This window comes from Oenanthe melanoleuca, chromosome 17 (assembly GCF_029582105.1).
Source record: "Oenanthe melanoleuca isolate GR-GAL-2019-014 chromosome 17, OMel1.0, whole genome shotgun sequence".
Lineage (NCBI taxonomy): Eukaryota > Metazoa > Chordata > Aves > Passeriformes > Muscicapidae > Oenanthe > Oenanthe melanoleuca.
This window is the reverse complement of record NC_079350.1, coordinates 6,369,580-6,389,993: the sequence shown is the minus strand read 5'-3', so window position 1 is coordinate 6,389,993 and position 20,414 is coordinate 6,369,580. Positions and strand designations below refer to the sequence as shown.

The 20,414-nt window shown below is 45.8% G+C and overlaps 1 protein-coding gene across 4 annotated transcripts in view; it reads left to right on the top strand.

Annotated features, from left to right (window-relative positions):
* Positions 1–173: 173 nt before the first annotated feature.
* Positions 174–20,414, top strand: part of EEIG1 (estrogen-induced osteoclastogenesis regulator 1) — a 37,325-nt gene continuing 17,084 nt past the window's right edge. Inside the window, exons 1-2 of one of the 4 annotated variants that reach the window (XM_056505394.1) lie at positions 174–336; positions 1,717–2,346. In XM_056505394.1, coding sequence (XP_056361369.1) covers positions 2,201–2,346 — 146 coding nt within the window. In that variant the 5' untranslated portion in view covers positions 174–336; positions 1,717–2,200. Of the gene's footprint in view, positions 375–828; positions 1,045–1,716; positions 2,347–20,414 lie in introns of those variants that run through there. The other 3 variants (XM_056505399.1, XM_056505395.1, XM_056505396.1) reach the window with 3 other exon arrangements.

Here is a 20,414-nt window from a genome sequence, read left to right as displayed (position 1 = left end):
CCTCGCGCTCTTTTCCCCGCCCCGTGCCGGAACAACCAATCACCGCCTCGCAGTTCTCAGCCCTCCTCCTTGTTGCTGTCCAATCGGGAGGCGCCTCTCGCGTTCTCTAATCTCGGGGGGGAGGGCGGGGGTTACGTGCTGTCAGTATTCCCGAAGCTCGGCGGCGCCGCTCTCCTCGCGTGCTGCCCGCGCACCGCCTGCGCTGTCGGCGTAGCGACCGCAGTTGGCGTAGCGCGGGCAGAGGCGGCCGGGTCGGGGAGCGGCGGCCGCCGTGCGAGGAGCGGGCTGGAGGAGCGGGCAGGGCCGGGCAGGCACCGGGCCGAGACCGCGCCGCAGGTCAGCGGAGGGCGCTGGGAAGCGGGCTGAGACCTTCCGTAAGGCAGCTGGTGATGGGGGGCTGGGAGAGGGGTAAGATCGGGCTGCACGGGCTGCGAGGGTGCTGAGCCCGGGCTGCAGCTCGGTGCACGGGCTGTGGGGCCGGAGCTGGGCTCGGCCCGGGCATGGCTCGGGTGTTTGGCCCCTGAGGCTGGGCTGCAGGGCAGTCGGGGGTTCACAGGGCCAAGAAGTGGGCTAAGATCTGAGAACAGCTCAGTGCACGGCTCGGACAGAACTGGGCTTAGATCTCGGCACAGTTCAGTGCACGGCTCAGACGGAGATCTGGGCACAGCTCAGTGCACGGCTCGGACAGAGATCTGGGCACAGTTCAGTGCACGGCTCGGACAGAGACCTCGGTCCTGGGCACAGCTCAGTGCACGGCTCGGACAGAGCTGGCTCCTGAGTACCGTTCAGTGCATGACCCCGGAATGCCAGGGGACAGGCTGTGACCTCACAGCGGCCAAGGCTGAGACCTGGCAACAGCTCGTGGAGTGGGCTGGTGGTGCGGAGCACTGACCCGTCTCGTCCCGCTCAGCTCTAAGGTGTCTGCGGGACAGCGGAATCTCCGAGGTGCTCGGGCCCTGGCAGAGCCAGCTGGTTCTCCCGCAGCCACCGGGCAGGAGAGGGTCTTTAATCACCCACCACCCACACAGGCAGCTCCTAGAATCAGTGAGGATTTACTGCCCGGTGTTCATAACCTTGTCCCTTTGAGATGTTAATCAGCTCCCCCCTCCCTGGTTTAGGTGTTGTGTAAATGTGTAACGAAATCGCTGTCTCCAGCCCCAGATCTGGACTGTGCAGGGCACAGCTCTGTGCAGACCCGGTGCCGGGGGCAGGCAGCATTCCCGGTGGGCCTGGCGATTGGACAGCCAGATGACCTGATTCGGTTGTTATGCTGTGTAATCTGGAGCAGGCTGCTTGTTTTTTTTTCCCCTCTCTGCTGCTTTCTCCATATATAAGATACAGGTGCTAACGCTTAGGGCTGGTTGAAAATGCAGGAAAGAAACATATTTTTCATTTCTTGAGACGGCTTTTCATTCCTCTTGTTAGACTACGCATTATAATGATCTTGTGCTGTAAACTGCTTCTAAATATGATGACTGAAAATAGAGCAAATTTTTATTAGCTGCTTTGCAAAACAGAAATTACAAGGGGGATGACAACAGTGAAGCTTGCCCTAGGCAAAAAGGGGAAAGAGGATGTTGGGGCTGGGCTAATTGGGGCCATACCTCTTCAGACTGGAATGAGTCTGGACTGAATATTACCCATCCAAACAGGTTTTAGAACAGGAGGAGGAGTCCAAGACTGGCTGGAACTAATTTACTCATTTCCCTCCCAAAGGCTGACCCAAAGACCTGTATCAAAGAGTTGCACAGGAGAGAGACTGGAAGCTCTCTGAATGTGCTGCCTGCAGACCTAAGGCCTCTCCAAGGACTCGAGATGATTTCTCACAAGAGATGCTTTCAGGAGGTGTTGTGCTGAAGACAGAGCACTGCAGCCTCTAACTGGGACAGCTCCTGCTGGTCTGGAGCTGAGACCCAACTTCCCTCCTCCCCTTTTCCCTTGGAGATGTTGCAGAGATTTAATCTGACCTCTTCCTACTCACCTGAAGCCTGCCGTGGCGATGATCCCGCAGCCAGATCCGACCGCCAAAGAGAAGAGAATCGTGCGTTTGAAGCTGGGCCGTCGTTGTAACTGAACTGGAATTTACTCCCTGCTTGTGCTCCCGGAACGACTGCCCTTCCTCTGCTTGTCTGTTTGTGCTGTGAGCCACTTCTCCCTGATCTTGTTTGGAATTCCTGAGCTTTCCACGCTGAATTTGCCCATGGCTTTCCTGATGAAGAAGAAGAAATTCAAGTTTCAGACAAGTTTCACTCTAGAAGAGCTGACTGCTGTCCCCTTTGTCAATGGGGTTCTGTTCTGCAAAATCAGGCTGCTAGATGGAGGAGACTTTGCTAGTTTATCTACCAGGTAAGACCTTGCCTGCAGACTTGCTGCCTGGCTGTGCTTCTTTCCTTATTATTCTTCCCTTGAGTGGTTTAGCATATGGCCACCACTTGCTTACCCCTTGGTGGGATTTTAATAGTTCGGTTGTAGGGCCCCACATGCCATATCATTCTCTGGAGCAGGGGAAGTACATAGCTGGAGAGCTCTGAACCTGAGTGGTGTTGGCTGATCTGAGCTGGATTGAATTTTTCAGAGATGAGGGGAGGGAGTGGGAGGTCACTCCCCTAAGAGGGGATTAAATCCTCTTTTCTCTTTCCCCCTCCTCCTTGCCCAAGTTCTCACACACTGTTTCAAGCCCTGTTCTGTACTGCTTTAATGCCTTACTTGAAACTCAACTCTGTAGAAAGCTATGTCTAAGCAAATCAACCCTTCCCAACGTTGCTCTCCCCCTTTGATACCGAATTTCTCTTCTTGGTAAGGGTAGAAATAGTTTGTTTTGCATTGCAAATTGCTGTGCAAGGGAAAACTGCTGCCTGGAGTCAAAGTTGTTGGTGTTAAAGACCCAGTTTATCTCCTTGAACTGATGCCATTGCATTTCCCACTTCAGAGCAGCAGTGTTTTCTGTGTCATGTTGGTATCGTTCTGCTACGCATCTTAAAAGGTTCTGCCATTCTGTATTGGCATTTCTCTGACTCCTTCAGGCAGGTCTGTCCCCACTCTTGTTACTAATTGCTAATAAAAACTTGCTTTGTTTCCAACTATGCACACAGATTATCACAAATAGTATGCAAACGCAAATTCCAAAACAGCCCAGACTTGCTTTCCTCTTCAAAATGTGAGGGAAGCCTTCAGTGGCTTTCAAAACTTGTTTTTTTGCTTTCCTGAGTGACTACTGAGTTTTAAAGGTACAGGATCAGTTTATGCTACTGTTAATGGCTTTATCCCAGGGTTAAAGGCTGGTTGGGTCTGGTTTTCCTTTTTGGGGTGCTGTGTACTGAGCTTTCTCATTTCAGGAGATATTTTATTGGGTAAGCATAAAACATTTCTGTCTTCCAAACAGAAGTGGTAGGGCAGTGTTCAAAGCTTGGGGGTTTTTTTCCAGAGGCACAATGCAGCTTCATCTGAAGTCGGTGGAAGCCGAGGGTGTGGAACACCTCCAGAAATGGACTATGAATTAATTTCTCTTTTGAAGAAAATCTATCAAAAGAGCTTTTCCTCACAGTATTCTCCCCTGAGGCTAGATCCTTGTGTTTGGTGGAAGCAGTTTATCTAAGGAATTCAAACAGAATGTGAACTTGGAAAGAAATTAACCCTTCCATTTCCTGGAGTCATAAAAGAATAAGTGGCACTGGAGGATGTTGCAGGAAAAGCCTGTGCAGAGAAATGTCCATCTCTCTCTCCTTGCTGTCCCTGAAAGCAGCTTCTAGGAGCCGTTTGGGATTTGCTGGTGCTGCCAGCCGTGTGGGTTGTTTTCTGAGCTGGCTGGGGTTCAGCAGTTCGCTCAGCGTTGCAGATGTGTTCCAGCAGCAAAATCAACTGTAATTCGAAACCAAACACATACATAGCTTTCAAAAGGAGCAGAGGCAGAGTGGGCTGGGGGGTTTCCCGCCTTTCCCCAACCTGTCTGTGCTCTAACTGAAAGCACATGGAAACCTGTTCCTGCTTGAAAAGTTACGGGTCTCAGTGGTATTGAGTCATTTGACCTTTTCCAGATATTTTTCCCTGTTGCAGTTAGAGAAACTTCAAGAGGGGTGAATTTCCAGAAGAGTTACCGTGTAGAGAGGCTCCCAGGTCATGCCTTGGCTTTGCTCTGGGCTCCCCTCTTCATTTCTATCACCTTTTGGTATTCACCGGGAAAGATTAAAAGAAAGGAAAACTGTATGTGTTGTGTTAGAAATCTGTAAGTTGTTTAGAGTCTGTGATTGTTTCTCTGAAATCAACCATTTCCAAAACTGATTGGGTTTGAGGTTGTAATGTCTGGCAGGTAATCTCTTGTGAGCTGCTTATGAACGAAATCTGGTGTTTGCTCTGCAATTGATTTGGGCTTCTGTGATCTGGGCCATTTGGAGGTCTGTGGCTGTGATCAAGCTGAGCTGTAGTTCTTCATGACCATGAGTTGTCAGAAAACTGATCTGAATAATGTGTCCCATGTCACCTGGAGTCTGTAAACTGAGGTTAGAAGTAGGTATAGCAATTCTTCACAGGAAACATTAAATCAGTTTTTGTAATTGTACTGTGAAAAGGGGAGTGTTATACAGGAACCTCCAGAGACAAATTTTTCACATTATTTACAATAAGCTTGTTTGACACCTCGTGCATGTCTGTGGCAGGAGGTGGGAATATGATATACCCAGTGAGTTGTCAGGCATTGGGATCATTTGACCCGTGGGCAAGGCAGAAGCAGCAGCCTGTGGTGCTGGCTGCCATCAGCCTGTCCTGGTCCCAAGTCCAGCTCAGCCTGGATGCACACATAGAGCTGCCACAGCCTGCTGCTCTGGGTCTTATGGGGCCCACACTGGGCTGGGACCCCCTTCCCAGACTGCTCACAATTCTGGCTGGAGGGGAACCTGTCTGAAATGTATTAAAACTAAATGCTCTTAGGAATTCAAGGATGTCTGGAAAAGGTTCAGGTCCTGTCAGCACATTCAGCAATGGGGATGTGCCTTTCCTGGGTTTTCTGGTTTGTTTAGGGTTTTTTAAATTACTATTTTTTACAGGCAGGTACTCTAGTTCTACTTTTCCTGTGCTCAGGTCTTGCATTAAACTGTAGGTATTTTAATGACTAAAGTTTCGGCTGTAAATATATTTTTGCTTGTCCTTTCCCTTTATAAAGTTTCCTTAAGCTCTTCTGGGGCTTCTGAGGAATAAAACTCACAGGTTTCACTTTACAGTTCTCTGTGCTAAAAGTATCTATTGTGTCTGTGGGTTTATCACCTTGCAGTTGGATTACAGAAGTTGGGCATCTGAAAAGGTATCTGAACCAGGTGTAGGCCAGGCAGGTGCTGTATTTCCCCACAGAGAAGTAGCAGTGTATTCCTTGAATATTATTAATCCAGATACTTAAATAGCACAACCACCAGTGAATTCAGTTGCCTCCCAAGTATGTTTAAAAATAGCAGGAGCAGAGAAGTAGGGATGTATTCATGGCAACCACTTTTGTGGAGCAGGTGGGCGGCTGCATTTTGTAGCAGTTTGAAGCTTTCTAGGGGGTTGTGCAGCTTCGTTCCTAGAGAGATGAGACCAAGTTCATTGGGAGGTATCCCATCCATGGATCAGCAAAGGCAGGAGCCTGGATGTCCAAATGAGTGCCTAAAGCTACAGGCTGATGTAGTAAGTTCATCTTTGGGTATCCCAGAAGAGGAAGACTCAATTAAATTCCCTCTCTCTGCTTACAGAGTTCGTGTTGAGTGACAGCCAGGTGCTCTTTGCCTCTGTGCTGAGTGATTTCTGGCTCTGTGTTGGCAGCGAGCACTGCTGGCGCACAGCGTGAAGGAAGTGGAAAGCCAGGTGTTATCCACAGACTCCTGACACCTCATCCTACATTGTTCTGTTAGCCTGCCAGCAGTTTCACTCTGGTATTTCTGGATTTGAAGGAAGGGGTTGTGCTCTGAAAGCCCCTGTCTGACTCTAGAGGAGAAACTGTTTTGCATAAGTTGAGTAGCTTTGAGGCATCTCCCACCTTCCTCATTGTCTTCTGGATGCACCTCAGACTGCATTTCCTTTGAGACCATGCTTTTCCAAGCACTTGCAGCATTTCAGCTTGGTTTCCTGATTCTGGCACTTCTAGCAGTTTGAAATAATGAGTGTAGCTTGTCTCCTGCAGCCCTGCCCTGTTTGCATGTGGGCTCGATCTGGGAAGGCCTGACCCTGTTGGGGTGGTCTGACCTCCAAGTATGTCAGTGCTGCAGCCTGAACCCACAATGTTCTTAGCCTTTCTATGTTCTTGCTATTTTTAATAGAGTCAGTATGAAAGGCCTCTTCCTGCACTGCATACTTTATTTATTTTTTGGTGGTGTAAAGCTGCATCCAGAAAACCAAAGAAATGCTGATATTTGGGACAGCACCTCACAGTGACAGCTCCCTGTGGACTGAGGTCAGCTTTTGTACAAGTATGGCTCTGTCATCATTGTGTAGGCACAAATGACCTGAAGCTACTTGCTTTTGGCCGCTGGTGGGATAAAAAGCATCATAATGCCTTGGTGATAAACAGAACTTATTCACTTCAGTAGGACATAAATAAAGGGGAGAAGCATTGCCCTGCTAACATAGGGCTGGTGATTCAAAAATTTTTGTGACGGGAGACGCAAGGTGTGCCATCTCCAGAATGCAGCTCTTGGTGGTGGGAGTTAGAAGTCACCTACTTCACCATCTTTACATAAATAGTCATTGTGCCTGACACTACAGGACTCTTCAGGTAATTAAGCTGACCACATTTGGCTTTTTCAGACTGGAAAATCATTAACTGTTTCTTTAATCAGAGACTGAAAGACTGATTCAGCCTGGTTGACATCTGAATCTTGACTACTGTCGGCCTTAAAACAAAGGTTAAGTAACTAAATAGTTTCTTCTAGAATCCCCGAGAGGGAAGAAAACTGTCTGTAGTGAAAAGGGGATCACTTGCTGAGTGCTGCCTTTTGATTCCAGTGGGATTGTCACAGTTTAGTAGAGCAAGGAACTTGATTGTGACTTTAAACCATTCTCCCAGTTCCATATTTTAGGATAGTATGTTCTTGGCTCTGTCCTCTGCTAGAGCGTGTGGTGTGTTAACGTATTTTAAAAGTACTTTTGTTGCAAATGTGTCTGGAAATGCCAACCTTCCCTACATGCACAAATATTACAATTACACAGATCAATAGACTTAGTATTCATGTTCCAGAGCAGCTTCACATAACATCCTTCCTTCCTGGCACAGCCTCAGGAATATGCTGGGGGTGTTGGTGGAGAAGTGATTTGAATACAGCCTCTAGAAGTGATTTGCACTAAAACATGACCCACCTCAAGATAATATTAAAGCATAGAATGCAGTGCCTTGCATTCTGAAACAAATACAGAGAAACTAGACAGCAAAGATGAGAAAAAGGGGGTTCATTCCAGGAGTGCAGCTACACGTAGGTACAAGTCGTGAGAGCGGAAGCAGTGGATGAGGTTTAACTTCTCGCAAGTTGAGAGCGTTGGAAAAATTGCAGAAGTGATGGAGCACCACAAGGTCCCCAGCACAAACCATCTTAAGTTGTGTTTTGAGTTTGCAGAGCACTTCTCTCACCTTTTCTGGGCTCTGGCTGCTACACCTGCAGGGTCTGACAGATGCTTTGGAGTGGTTTGATTTGCTTTGTGCCATACTTGCCTCTTCCTGTCACTGGTTATCGCATTGAAGCCTGTCCCAAGACTGGCAGAATTACGTTAAAACCTTCCTGCCACGGGGGCTGTATCTTGTCGGGTAAAGAACAATCTCTGTTCATGCCCTGGCTCTGACATGCCTGCTGGGGCTCAGGCAGAGGCTGCTTTGCTGACCAGAAGCTGCAATCTAAAGCTCTGTAACCGATACTCTGTGTGTACAGCATCAGTAAATACGTTCAGATATAGGCGGCTTTCAAACTTCCCCTCATCGCTGATTCTGAGCTGGCATTGCTTTGACAGCTGACTCTTAGCAACAGCCTTATCTGTGTGACTTAAGCAGCCCTTGGCTTAAAAAAATTACTCATTGAATGTTCTACTGGGAAACTGGGGCTCTGTGGCCCACTTATTTTGCAGGGTGACAATACCATGAGCTCCGGCTGAGAATCAGGGAAGGTATGTGAAAGTGGCCCTGCTCCTTTAAGACATGTATTTATTTCTGAAATACAGTAAAAAACCTGAAGGGCTTCCAGTCTCTTTATTCTTTGTGCTCTTGAGCTGCCATTAGTGTTGACTCTAGCTTTGTAGCTGAATTTCTGAGGAATTCATGCATGCCTTTGGCAGCCTGTGGTCTCTTTGCACAGCAGTTGGTATTTTAATAGGCCATAAGTTGCCAGTGGCAAGTTGTTCTGGTACCAGTTTCTAGATAAATGAGGCAGGTACAGATTTATTTCTTATTACTATTTTATGGCAGGAAACTACATCTTTCAGGAAAGAGCCCAGTGTCTTGCTCAGATCAGAAACCTCCCTCACTTCAGGCCTGGCAGTGTGGGGTGGTGAGCTCTGCAGCATCCACCTGTGCGTGGCTCTGTGAGGCCTCATCCGTGCGAGGACAGGCGGATGTGGCTCTGTGTGTGACCTCCCTTCTTCAAACAGGATATGTTCTGCATCCTCTGTGGGCTGCCAGCTCTGCACTGTGCTTGCAGCCTGCTCTGAAATGGGTCAGGAATCATTTCATAGCTGTGGGTAATTTTGTAATAACCAGAAGCCTTGAGAAGTTCCCTGGACCAGCATTTGGATCTGCATGTTTCTTCTACAGTAATCTGTGCTGTAAAGGTGATCATTTCAGGTGTTATTTCAGGTTGTGTCAGCCCACCACAGTACCAGCTGCTTGCCCTGCAGGGTGAGAGACTTTTATTTTTTTCCTCTTGCAGTTTATTCACATTGTGCCAAGTGCACTTGCTGGGAGACACGATGCACGTCGCTGTTGTAACTCCGGACTTGGCATCATGATCCCTCTGGTACCATACAGTGGGACTGGGCATCTCATTTTAGTGCCTGGGTTTGAAAGGCACTTCCCACTAGACAAACAGTTGTGCCTGTGTTCACTGCATGAACAGCCTTCTTGTTTGGTGTATTTTTAATCCTGTGAGCAAGAAAAGGAATTGTTGTGCACGATTCGAAATCGCTGATTGTCGTGGATGTCAATGTCACGTGCTTCTCAAGCAAGGGTCACCCCTGTAGCTGTAGGATAAGGCCGAGGAGCTGGGGTGGAGTTATGGGGATGAGGAAGACAATGAAGAGGAAGCACATGGAGACTAAAGGATTGGGAGGAGGCAGGTGTGGAAGAGACAGGATGTTCTACCTAAGCAGTAACATATACAGTCTATAGCAGCCACACTCCCTGCGGATAGCGAGTAGCTGGGCTGGCAAGAGCAGGATTATGACTTTCCTTTGGCTGGCCTTATCCTACCTCATTGGTGAGAGGCCTTGAAGGAGGTCCCATGTTGTAGTAGGATATGGGATGAAGCTAAAAATACTTCTACTGCTGTATGCTATACTTTAAATAAGAAATTAACTCTGTCTGTTCAGCCTGAAAGTGCTGTGAGTGTTTACATGGGAGGAAGGAAGAGACTATGTGGGTTTACTGTCCTGGAAGGGCTAGAAAGCTGCAGCCACTAATGAGCAATGCAGCTTTAGAGACCTTCAAAGGTCATGTGGTTGGTAACTACCCTGAAATGTGCTCTCTGAAATAACCAACTAAAGCTAGAAAACTTTCTTTTGGAGCTTTCTTGAGCTGCATGTTTCCCTCAGTGAGGCAAATACCGTCTCTTGCTATTCAGTAGACCAAATGTAGAAAACAAATATAAGGTTTATTTAGTGCCTGTCAGAAATTACCAAGCACTGTGCTCCAGTCTGGCTGTGGAATGGACAAGCAGATCAAAGTACCTGTAATAGAAAATCCCATTAAATGGATGTGGCCTCAGGGTTTCCATTTGGGGAAGTCACATACGTCCATTTTGCTTCCAAAATAAAACTTTGTATGAAATGACTGTGACAAGATGTTTCACTAATGGCTATTGGTTAATGATCAACAGACTCCCTCCAGCCAGCTGCCACATGAAGGACTGGTCAGTGCATGCCTACCTGTGCTCCTGCCTGCCAGTGGAGTTTCCATTTCTCCTGAATTGATAGTTGGGAGTGTGAGGAGTACAGAATGGGGAGGCCAGAGTAAACTCTGACAATGTTTTCCAGCTGTCTTGTTCTCTGTCCGGTCACTTTTGTTTCCAGTCTTAAAGGGATAATACTGTTGATCAAAAAAAAAAGTGCAAATGGCTGGGAGAGGAAGAAGGAAACACTTGTCTGGAAAAAATCCTGGCATAGAGAATTTTTGTTTTTTAACCTGGCTTTGTATCAGACTTTGAGGCTTTATCCATGCTTTGGGACAGCAAAGGTGAGGTTGGGTGTGGCATCATGGTGTTCAGTGGGTTTTTGTTTGCACCTGTATAGATTGAAGAAAGGGTTTCCAGTTTAGTTGTGTTTCCATCATACTTATTTCTCCTGCTAGCTCCTGTTCCTCCCATTCTTGCTTAGGCTGTGCCTGCGTGTCAGAGACTGTGAGGGAGGCACATAGGATATTTATAATTCAGCAATTTTTCCAGAGCTGTTAATGCTCCATTGCTCCCAAATGAAGTAATGCCATTTGCACTTAGGCAACCTTGCTGCAACCAGTCATCCCCATCTAGTGCAGCATCCTGCTTCCAGACTAAGCAGTAGGGGCTGAGAAGAGGTAGTCTGCTTGCCTGTGTTACAGATTAATTATACAGTGATCCCCTCTGCAGGACAGCTTTCCCTGGCTTCTCTCAGTGGCCTGTTCTGGTAACACCTGGCTATTCCATCTATATAAATGTCAAATTCTTTCAAGTGCAGTGCTGCTCATTTGTACCTTCAGTAGCCTGCAGTGCTCTTTGATGCAGGGAAACTGTGCTGTGGAGGAGTCTATTTCTTTCAACTGCTGCTGTCCTTTGCTGCCTTTCTGCTTTGTTGAGCACCCTTTTTGTGCTGTACAGGGAGTAGCTGATCATACTGTTCTCTTTAAGAACTCCTGTTCTCTTTAAGGTTTGTTTCTGCTGTAGGTTTATAGTGATGACTTCTCCTGCTGTAAGTGCATCTGTTCCTCCAAAACAAACCTGCCTGTTGTTTTCCCTCCAGAAGTGATGCAGTAGATCCCCAATGTCATTTGCTCTCAGCAGGAGAGAATCAAGGGAGCATGTCTGAATGCAGCTTGTGGTGACAGCTACAGGGGAGAGGTAAGGCCTCTCTGATCCTCAGAAACCTGCTCCTGCAATGGGATCCTGTGCTGACATCTCCCAAGGTCTTAACCAGTGCTTGCTGCTGCCTCTAAATGCAGAGCTCTCCCATATTCTGCTTTTAAACAAGATGTAATTTATGAAATTACCTTTCTCTCATTAGGACAAGTAGCCATGAGATATTGTTCGTTGTTAGAGAATTGTGTTTGTCTGCAGCTCTGGCTCCAGAGAAGCAAAATCAGCTCTAACTGCTGTGTCTCAGACCCTTTTCTCTCCCTTCTTGCTGGCTCTGACACTGAAACTGGGGCAGAAAGGATGGGAGAGTTGGGAGAGGCAGATTTAGGAGTCCCAGCCCATCACCACTAGTACAGTGGTGAGTCAGGGGTCAACAAGCTTTGCTCAGCAGCCTCTTCTCATTTGTGAACCTCTCCTGCTGAGTGGCCTTTTTGCTGATAAACACCAGCAGTGACAGATGTTGATGGAGGGGACAGAGGTTCAGGGAGAACGTGTTTGGACCTTGTCCGTAAATCCGGTGACCTGGTTTGTGCTGCTGGATGGTGCCTCTATAAAGGAGCCATCATAAACACCCGTGTTGATCCTGGAATGAAAACGTTGCTGCTAATGTATAAAGGGCCTTCTCCTGGGCTATTGTATTTGTTTTGAGTAAATATGTACTCTATAGAAGTGACTCATAGGGAAACACGTCTGAGCATGGTTGGGTGTTACCTCTTGGGTAACTAAACCTACTTTTAGCACCGGGGTTGACTTCAGGCAGCTTATTTGCTGAAAGACTCTTCAGCATATTCAAGCCAAATTGCAGTGATGTTACATCATATGGTATTAATGAAATTATTCCAGAAATTAACTTGGCCTCATGTGCAGGTTAATTTGCACTATAAAGACCTCTCTGATACAGCTACCTTGGCAAACTCTCCTAGCTGAAGCAGGGTTGATATTGGCAAAAAAAGTCACTTAACTATTCTGGCTTCATGATGTCTTCACGTGTCCTAAATCTGCCTTAGAGGCAAAAGCATTTGTCTCTGCACATCACTTGTGTTAGTGATGTTCCTAGTCTTGTGTTGATTCCTTTCTGTGTTTTCATTTGCCAGATTTTCTATCCCAACAAAGCCTTTGCCTATTGAATTGCCCCATGTCTGGATTTTTCTCATCTTGGGGGGGCAAGCGTTGGTTTTGTTTTGAAAGGTAGCATTTTTCTTTATAAGTAGCTTTTTCTTCAAAAAAGCATCTTGTGTTCAAAGCTACCTGTCTTGCAGTACAGAGCTGTAGCCATGTCTTGTGCCTTGTGAGGTGGGCACATTATCAGAGTCCTCCTTGGTGGAGTTTACATTGCTGTCTTTCTTCACTGAGAGTTTAAATTCAGTCAGCAAAATGCAAATCTGGAATCTCTCAGAATGACGGCTAACACTTAGGGGATGAAGAAAGTTTATAAATACACCAGCAACGGATAATCAGCGAGTCTTCATTTTACATCTGTGGTCTGCCAGAAGTGAAAAGGCTTTCAAGAAATGTCACGTTGTGATACAGAAACACATATTGTCTCTGGAATTTACTGTATCTTGTAAGCATCTGTACAGAGCAACTTTGGAATTTTTCTTAAGTGTTTGTGACCTTCTGAAGCTTTAGTTCCTCGGTCTGTTATTGCCACAGGGAAAATTTGAGGGCCAATAGGCCCTCTAAGGATTGGGATTTTTTTTAACTTTTGTGGGATTTACTATGCAGTCGTTGATAATGAGCCTAAAAATCCCTCCTTCTGTGCCTTCCACCCCCCAGTAACAGGGAATTCTCTCAGTGTGGGTTTTTTCATCCCCCTGTAAGTCAACTGGCTTAGGCAGGGAGGTGTAGATTAGAATTCATAAGAGGTAACTTAGTTAAGTTACCCTCATGCCTGTTATATGCACATTTGATTGTTCAGTGGTTGTAGCTGTGGAATATTAGATCTAAGAGGTGTTTAGGTCCAGAGTTAGACAAGTTCTTCAGAGCATGTTGGGTGTGAAGGTAGCACAAAGCAAGAGGAATACCACCTGTGAGCCAGGCTGGAGAAAGGACCACTGGTGTACAAAACCCTGAGTGTGGGAGCTGGTGCCTGACGTGGGCAGACTCAAGTGCAATCTGCAGGGCAGACCTGCTCTGATTTCTTCTGAAGATTAAATCCTTGTGGATTTGCTTATGGGAGGAAGGCAGTGGTGGTGGGCTTGGCAGCCTGGCTCATGGCTCATTGTTGGCTAACCCAGCTCCGACATCGTCTGTCGGAACAATGGAAGTGGGAGTTGCTGTGGTGACTCAGTGCATGATGAGAGTTCAGAAAAGCAAATGCATCTTTCAGCGTTCAATACGCACATTATTACAGACTTGTGCTTTAGTAACTGAGTCATCTATCCAGCTATCCCTTTCTTTACACATAAGAGTTTGGTAGCTCTTTGCTTGTGATGTTTTTGCTCCTGGCACACATCCCTGGCCTCAGACCAGAAAGAGCTCGTGCTCTGTAGATGTGGCAAGAAGTCCTTGGATATGTGTTGCTTTGGGTTGGTCTGCCTTCAGCACAGTGTGTAACAATAGATGTATTGCACAGCATTTACTGTTACACTCCCTTCTTGGATTTGTTTTCCTGATGTCCAGCTTTTCTTCTTTGCTTCCAGAAGACAGAATGTAAATTACAAATACCTCAAAGCAGAGTGGCTCTGCTGGGCATGTCCCGTCTTTAAAGTGTCATGTATCCATCCCTTGCTGCTTGCAGCTAAGTCTGTTAGAATTATTTCTCTGTGCCTTCTCCCTGCTCCACCCTTGCTTACCCTTCCAAAACTCATCGGACTTGTTCTATAGTTTTAAGTTCCAAAGGGTCATTTTTCTGTGACTGTCTTTCTCCATTTGGCACAAGTTTTGTTTCCTTATGCAGCTTTTCCTGTAGCACTTGGTCACCAGCTGCATGTGATTTTTAAAATAACCTCCATTGTTTAATTTCTTACAATATTTTTAACATAATTCATGTTAGGAGGAGCTTAATAGTTTTAAGATTTAGATACAAGGAATGGTTGGAAATATTTCTTCTGGAATAAATCCCAGTGGAAAGTATTGGAGAGCCTGGCTACCCAGCAGTGATCTGGAGTACATGGGATGCAGTGCACTGGAAAGCTGGGGCATGGTGCATGAGGTGCAGCATTTCATGTCTGTCACTTACAAAAGACACGTCTGGGTTCATGTGACTGGAGTCCAGACATAACTGAATTACTCTGAAAAGCTGTTAATACACATTTAGGAATGCTGATGCTGGAGGGTTTTGTTCTGGTGGTTGACTGATTTCCACCCCCATTCTCCAGGAGGGATTATCACTCTGGTTTGTACTGGTGCACCTTTATTAAGATTGATCACTGCCTTGGAGGGAACTGTAACACACAGTTTCAAAGATGTACTTTACAGAAATAGACTTTTTCTGGAAATAAAGTTAAAGCCATAAAAAGTCAAACCATACCAGCTTACTTCTAAGGACAATTTCTAAATCATTCTTTGAATACTGTTTTTATTTTGTGATTGCCTTACTGTTTTTGCTCCAGTTCTTTCCTCAGCTGCTTTTCACATACTTGGTGCTGTCGTCATTATCCCCCGTCCCCCACTGAAGCCACCTGGACTGTTCCTTACCTTGATTTCTCAGTTGTGCCTGGAGTTTCTTCCATTAGCTTTTTTTTTTTTTTTTTTTTTTTTTTTTTTTCCCTGTACATTTGCCATTAATCCTTTTTCCTGTATTTGTCTCATGTCCAGTCCAGTAGGGATTAAGCAGCCTGTGCTATTAACTGCGTAAATGCAATCCGGTTTCCTGAGCTGACTTTCCCCTACTCTTCCTTCCCCATTCTTTCTTCCCCACCTCCCCAGCTGCCAGTGAACAGCAGGAGTGAATGTATGTCCATCTCCTGCTGTGAGGTTGAACAGAGACAGCAGGTAAAGCCTTACAGACATTTTGGAGCTTGCCTTGTTCTCCCCCAGAAACACTGGGTTGTGTGATTGCTTCAGTCTAAAAGCATTATGTGCACATGTAGCATTTAGAGAGCTTTTACATATCACTGCTCTGGTGCAAATGAAGAACAGGTGTAAGTTGATGCCACAAGGGAGATGAGGGTAGGTGTCCTCCTTCCCCATGGGCTGTTGGAATGGGTTGCTGGGAGTTCAAAAGTTAATTTTGTGAGTAGGTGGTAGATGCAGTGACCTTACTGCTGAACCCTTGTTTAAAACACTTGCAGTGAAACATCCAAATAAGACTTGTTTCAAATGACAAAGGCTTGCTTAGTTCTCTCAGTAACACAGTCTGCATCATCTGTCTCTGAGCCATTTTTCCATCATAACTGCTCATGTCTACTGAACAACAACCAGCACTTGTCAGCTGGAGAATACGGGGTTGTTTGCAGAGGGGGAGATGTCCAGCTCTTGGGTTGGCAGTTGTTCTGGCCAGTGATGTCAGCTCAGGCACAGCAGAGTAACTTTATTGTTGGGAGTTCCCTGCAGCCCTTGCTGCTCAGGGAAGGCAAAACCCCTCTGTGTAAACTTGTAAAGCATATTTCCACCCCTAGGTTAAACTAGGATTTCATGCATTTTGTGTCCAGCTGGTTTTTATCATTCTCTTTGGTGTTCCCCAAGGGATGTGGTATGTTAACTTCTCATTCCTGGGATATATTTCCACTGAGCTTCCAGCACCTATTGCTATATTGTGTTTGCTTCTGCTTTCCTACCTGTCTTTGGCCTCCCTGAGCTTGACAACAAAATTAAACGGATCATGGCAGCCCTAAGCTTTACTGATGTGACCTGTTCCCATGCTGTCTGCCCACAGTGCATCCTGCTCACGGTGGATTCCTCTCCTTCTCCTTGCCAGGCATCTGGATGGCAAAGCCTCAGAGCTGCATTTTTCTTTAATAATGTGTGTACTGCCGTGAAGTGCCCTGTCCTAACCCCATTATTTGGAGATACCTGCAGGTTCTGGGTTGTAAATCTAAACCAGCTAATGGTTAAATGAGGGCTTGCTTTGTATTACATATGTATGTTCACCCACTTTTGTAATTCCTGTGTTTTATAGGCAGTGATTAGGCATTGTTTGTGGCAGGACCTGCTGTGTTTGTAGGATGGGATTTATTTTAGTGTGCTGTGAACGCCAGGGTGTGAATACTGGTTCCTGAGCATCTTAGAAAGTCAGTTTTGAAATAGGCTTTTCAGGGATTTTTCCTTGCCCTTACAAAAGGTCTCCCTTACAGCTTTGTACTAGATAAACTGGTTAAAATAGTAACTGTCTTCTCTAGAGCAAAATGCAGGATTGTTCCAGGCTTTGCAAAGCCATGGAAGTGTCAGTGATTCTGCTCTAATTCAGCCTTTGGAAGGGCTGGGGATTAGATGGAACTGTTTTAACTGTGCCTCTGCAGATGAATGCCTTTCAGGTGCAATCTGCTGAAATAACATGATTTTTTTGTTTCTTTATCCCCCTCTGTGATTGAGGGGATTGTACCTACACTGCTGGGATTGTGTTCCCTTGCTCCCCAAAAGACTCACTGCTGGTGTGTGTCAGGGCCCCTTGAAGGGCTGTTTTTCATTGTACTTAAAAGAATCTGAGCTGGGTGTTGGCTTGGCAGCCTCTTTAAAATGGTATTATCTCTCCTGTGCATTATCAGATAAGATGCTGCTGCTCCTGCTGCAGTGGTGAGCCAGGGAGGAGGGTGCAGGGGACTAGGTCTGCTGAGGGGGGGATTAGTTCTGCTTGAGGGCTTTGACACAGATCCACATCTCAGAGGGGGGACAGTGGGCATGTGGACTGAGCATCAGAAATAGGAAAGCTTACCCTTCCCCTCTGTGTAACGAGGAGGAGTAAATCTGAATAAGCAGCTCTTTGTGTGTGCTTATCTCTGTACTGTCCCATTTAGCCTGAGGTTTTCCCACGTTTGCCTCATGCATGAAACATCAGACTGAGACACACTGCTCTAATGAAACATTTGACATTAAAAGCTATTTTTTGTTGCTGCAGTCCTTCCAGTAAGGCTGTGGCCTTTTTATGACACTGTCTTATGTGTGACAACTGCCATAAAGCAAGAGTGAAACATCTGCTTTTCTGAATGCTTTAGCAAGGCTGAAGTGTTTCAGCGGGTGGTGTGTTGGAAGGTTGATACCCACAACTCAGCTTTGAGTCTGTAAATAGAAGTTTTAATCTCTGCTCTAGTGTTTCATTAGCTGGGTTTTCATGTGGGAGAGAGGTTCACAGTAGCCCAATATAGCATGGGTCATTTATGTGGCCTTTTTCTAGAAGTGTTTTCTTTACCAGCTTGAATTCAGAGTGAGCCTTGCAGATTTCTGTAACAGTGTTAGTCTGTCCATGGCATTTCAATCACAGTTGGGAAACATCTCTTTTTTAAGGTCTGTTTGTTGTGTGTTTTTCTGCCTGTCTTTGGAGCTGGGTGTGAGATCTCAACCCAAAATGGCCTTGGAGGCTTCCCTGAGTTCACAGTTGCCTCTCCCAAAGCAGGTAAAGCAGTGGATCCCTGCTGTGCATCGTTCCCATTACTTGAATTCTTACCATGCTATGGTGAAACATCTTCCAGCTGCTCTTTTTCTGGTAAATCTTCTCTAAAGTGGTAGGATGAGGAATGAGGGGTGCAGAAAACTGTTCCAGGAGCTGGAGGTAGATTAGCAGCTCCAGGATTAGAAGATCTCACAAAACTCTTTCCAAAAGTGTACTTTTCACAAAAAGCTGCCACAGGATTGCACTGGTTTATTCTGAGGAGGTATATTTAGGTCTGGAAAGAGTAATTACACAGCTTTGAATAGGTCTGAAGTTAGAAGAGGGCAAAGCTTAGCTTGGCAGGGATTCAACCTTCTGGGAGCTTTTTTTGCAAAATGATACAGACAGCTTTTTTTAAAATAAAACTTCTGAAGACACGTTGAATTGGCACCTCGACCTGACATTGGTGTGAACTATTTCTGGTTCTCCAAATACAGAGTAAAACTTTAAATTAGACACTTCTGGTTTGAAGCTGTTCATTTCTCCTCTACTTTTAGTTGCCTTGTGATTAGAATGCAAGAAAACTGCTCTTGGTGCAGCCCTCACCATGATTCTTGGATGTTTTTTTGTTTCTGTATGTTGGTTCCTAATTGTACATCAGAGAATATTCCAGGGCTAAATACAAAACTGCTCATCATCTGAGTTCTCTTTTTTTTTTTTTTTTTTTTTTTTTTTCTCTATTTTAGTGTTCTCTAATTACCAGCCTAACGATAGCTTGAAGGGAGGTGGATAGGCAAAGCCCATTGCTTCTCCACATGCCATCTTTTGGAAATGTGGAACTAATTTTTTAGAGTTGAGTTTGAAACAATAGAGCTGTTGCTTGCTTGTCTAATGATACAGACCCAGCCTCCACCCTTTAAAGTAAAAAAAACAAAAAAGGTTGAAATTCATTATTGAATGATTGTGAAACTTGTGACTGGAAAGCAGCTCTGGATTTTGTCCTATAAACTCCTTCTTGCCCTGTGCAGATTGTTCCAAAGGCACAAAACCCTAAGCTGTGTGTGCACCTGCAGCTCAGGTTCATGATCACAGTGCTGTGGGTAACATAACACCCCCAAATCCTCTTCCTAATCCCTTGCACTGTGTGGTATCTACAGCAGTTCTGGAAAGCCAAGGTACATCCCTAATAAGAAGCAGAATGTCTGTTAGAGGAGCTTACGCTTAAGGCAAATTAGCGATGGAGCTCTTTATTGCTAATCAGTACTGTTAACCACGTTTTGAAGTAACTAGCCTTCATTTGACTTAGCAGCATCCAGCAGCTGCTTAATCATGGCTACATTGTAAAATGAGCAAGAGCTCCTGAATAAGGAAACTCACATGCTGGAGCAGCTCTTGATGCCACTGCTGGTTCTGCAGCTGCAGGAGCCAGGCGTGTGCTCTGGGAGCTGGAGTTTAGTCCCAGGAATTCTCTTGTCTGGCAGGAGTTAAAGCTCTGATCAGGGCTGGGAACAGGGTGTGCAGAGTGTGCTGCTGTCTGAGTGAACGTCTTCCACTTGTAGCTGCCTTCCAGCATTCACCTACAGCTCTGGTGTCAATAGTAGCTTTAGCATTAGCCTTGCTTTCTAGAAAATAGCACTTCCTTTCCAAAGGTGACTAATGCTGCTAAAATATTCAGTGTTTCCTGCATCCCCCTGTACCTGCCTTGTGTTCCTGAAGCATGTGTTCACAGGTGGTTTTCCATTCTGTTGCACACCTTTTCTCATCTGCATCTTGAGTTTTTCCTTCCTTTAGATCATTTAAGATGCTTATTGTTGAGGCAGGTTTAAAATGTATTTTTGAAATGTAGTATACCTAATTTGGCTGGCATGGTGAATATTTTATTATAGGCAAAACCTTTTTTAATCCCTCTGGATGTGTTTCTTCCTCTTGTCTGAGAGAGCTGGAATGAGTTGACTGGAGTAATGAGAACCAGATCTCATCTTGAATTAATAATCCCAGATTCAAAGGTATTTTTGGCACTTAGATGTCTCACTTCTTACTGACTTCAACAGCGAGCCTGAGTTCTGTCTGAAAGGGATTTAAGTTCTCTACCTTGAAGGAATTTTGCCTTCTGTTTTCTCTTGTTTTAAACAGGGATGATCAGCCTTTATCTGCATTACAGAGAATTACAGGTTTCAGTTGTCAGTTCAGTTTCTGTTCTCTGTGTCTGCCTTGGCTGGCACAGTGGGTCCCGTAGAATGTCTTGGAGGACTAACAGGGACCTCCTGGCTCAGTATCCAGTTCCTGGATCTGTCTTGTTCTTCGTGAGCTACAGCTTCTTCCCCTTCCTTCCCAGAAAGAGGAGACACTACCAGGGCTGATCATTCTCCCCTTTGCCACCAAGCCCTTTGGTTTACACCGTGCCTGGGTCAGATGGTGGGAAGCCTCCCTTTCCCTGCTAAAGCAAACAGTTTATCAGCTGCCTTTGCCCCTTTGTCCTCTGCTAGGAGGAGAGATAAGAGTCAAACTTGCTTGCTCACAGTTGTCAGAGGTGCCTTCCCTTCCTCCCCCAGCCTCATTACTTTGAGAACTGACCTGGCTGAGGGCCAAGCTCTGAGCCATAAATGGATCATGTCCTGCAGGGCCTCAGGAGGAATCCAGAGCCCCATGGAAGCACCCACACACCTTGTTTCCAGGCTCCTTTG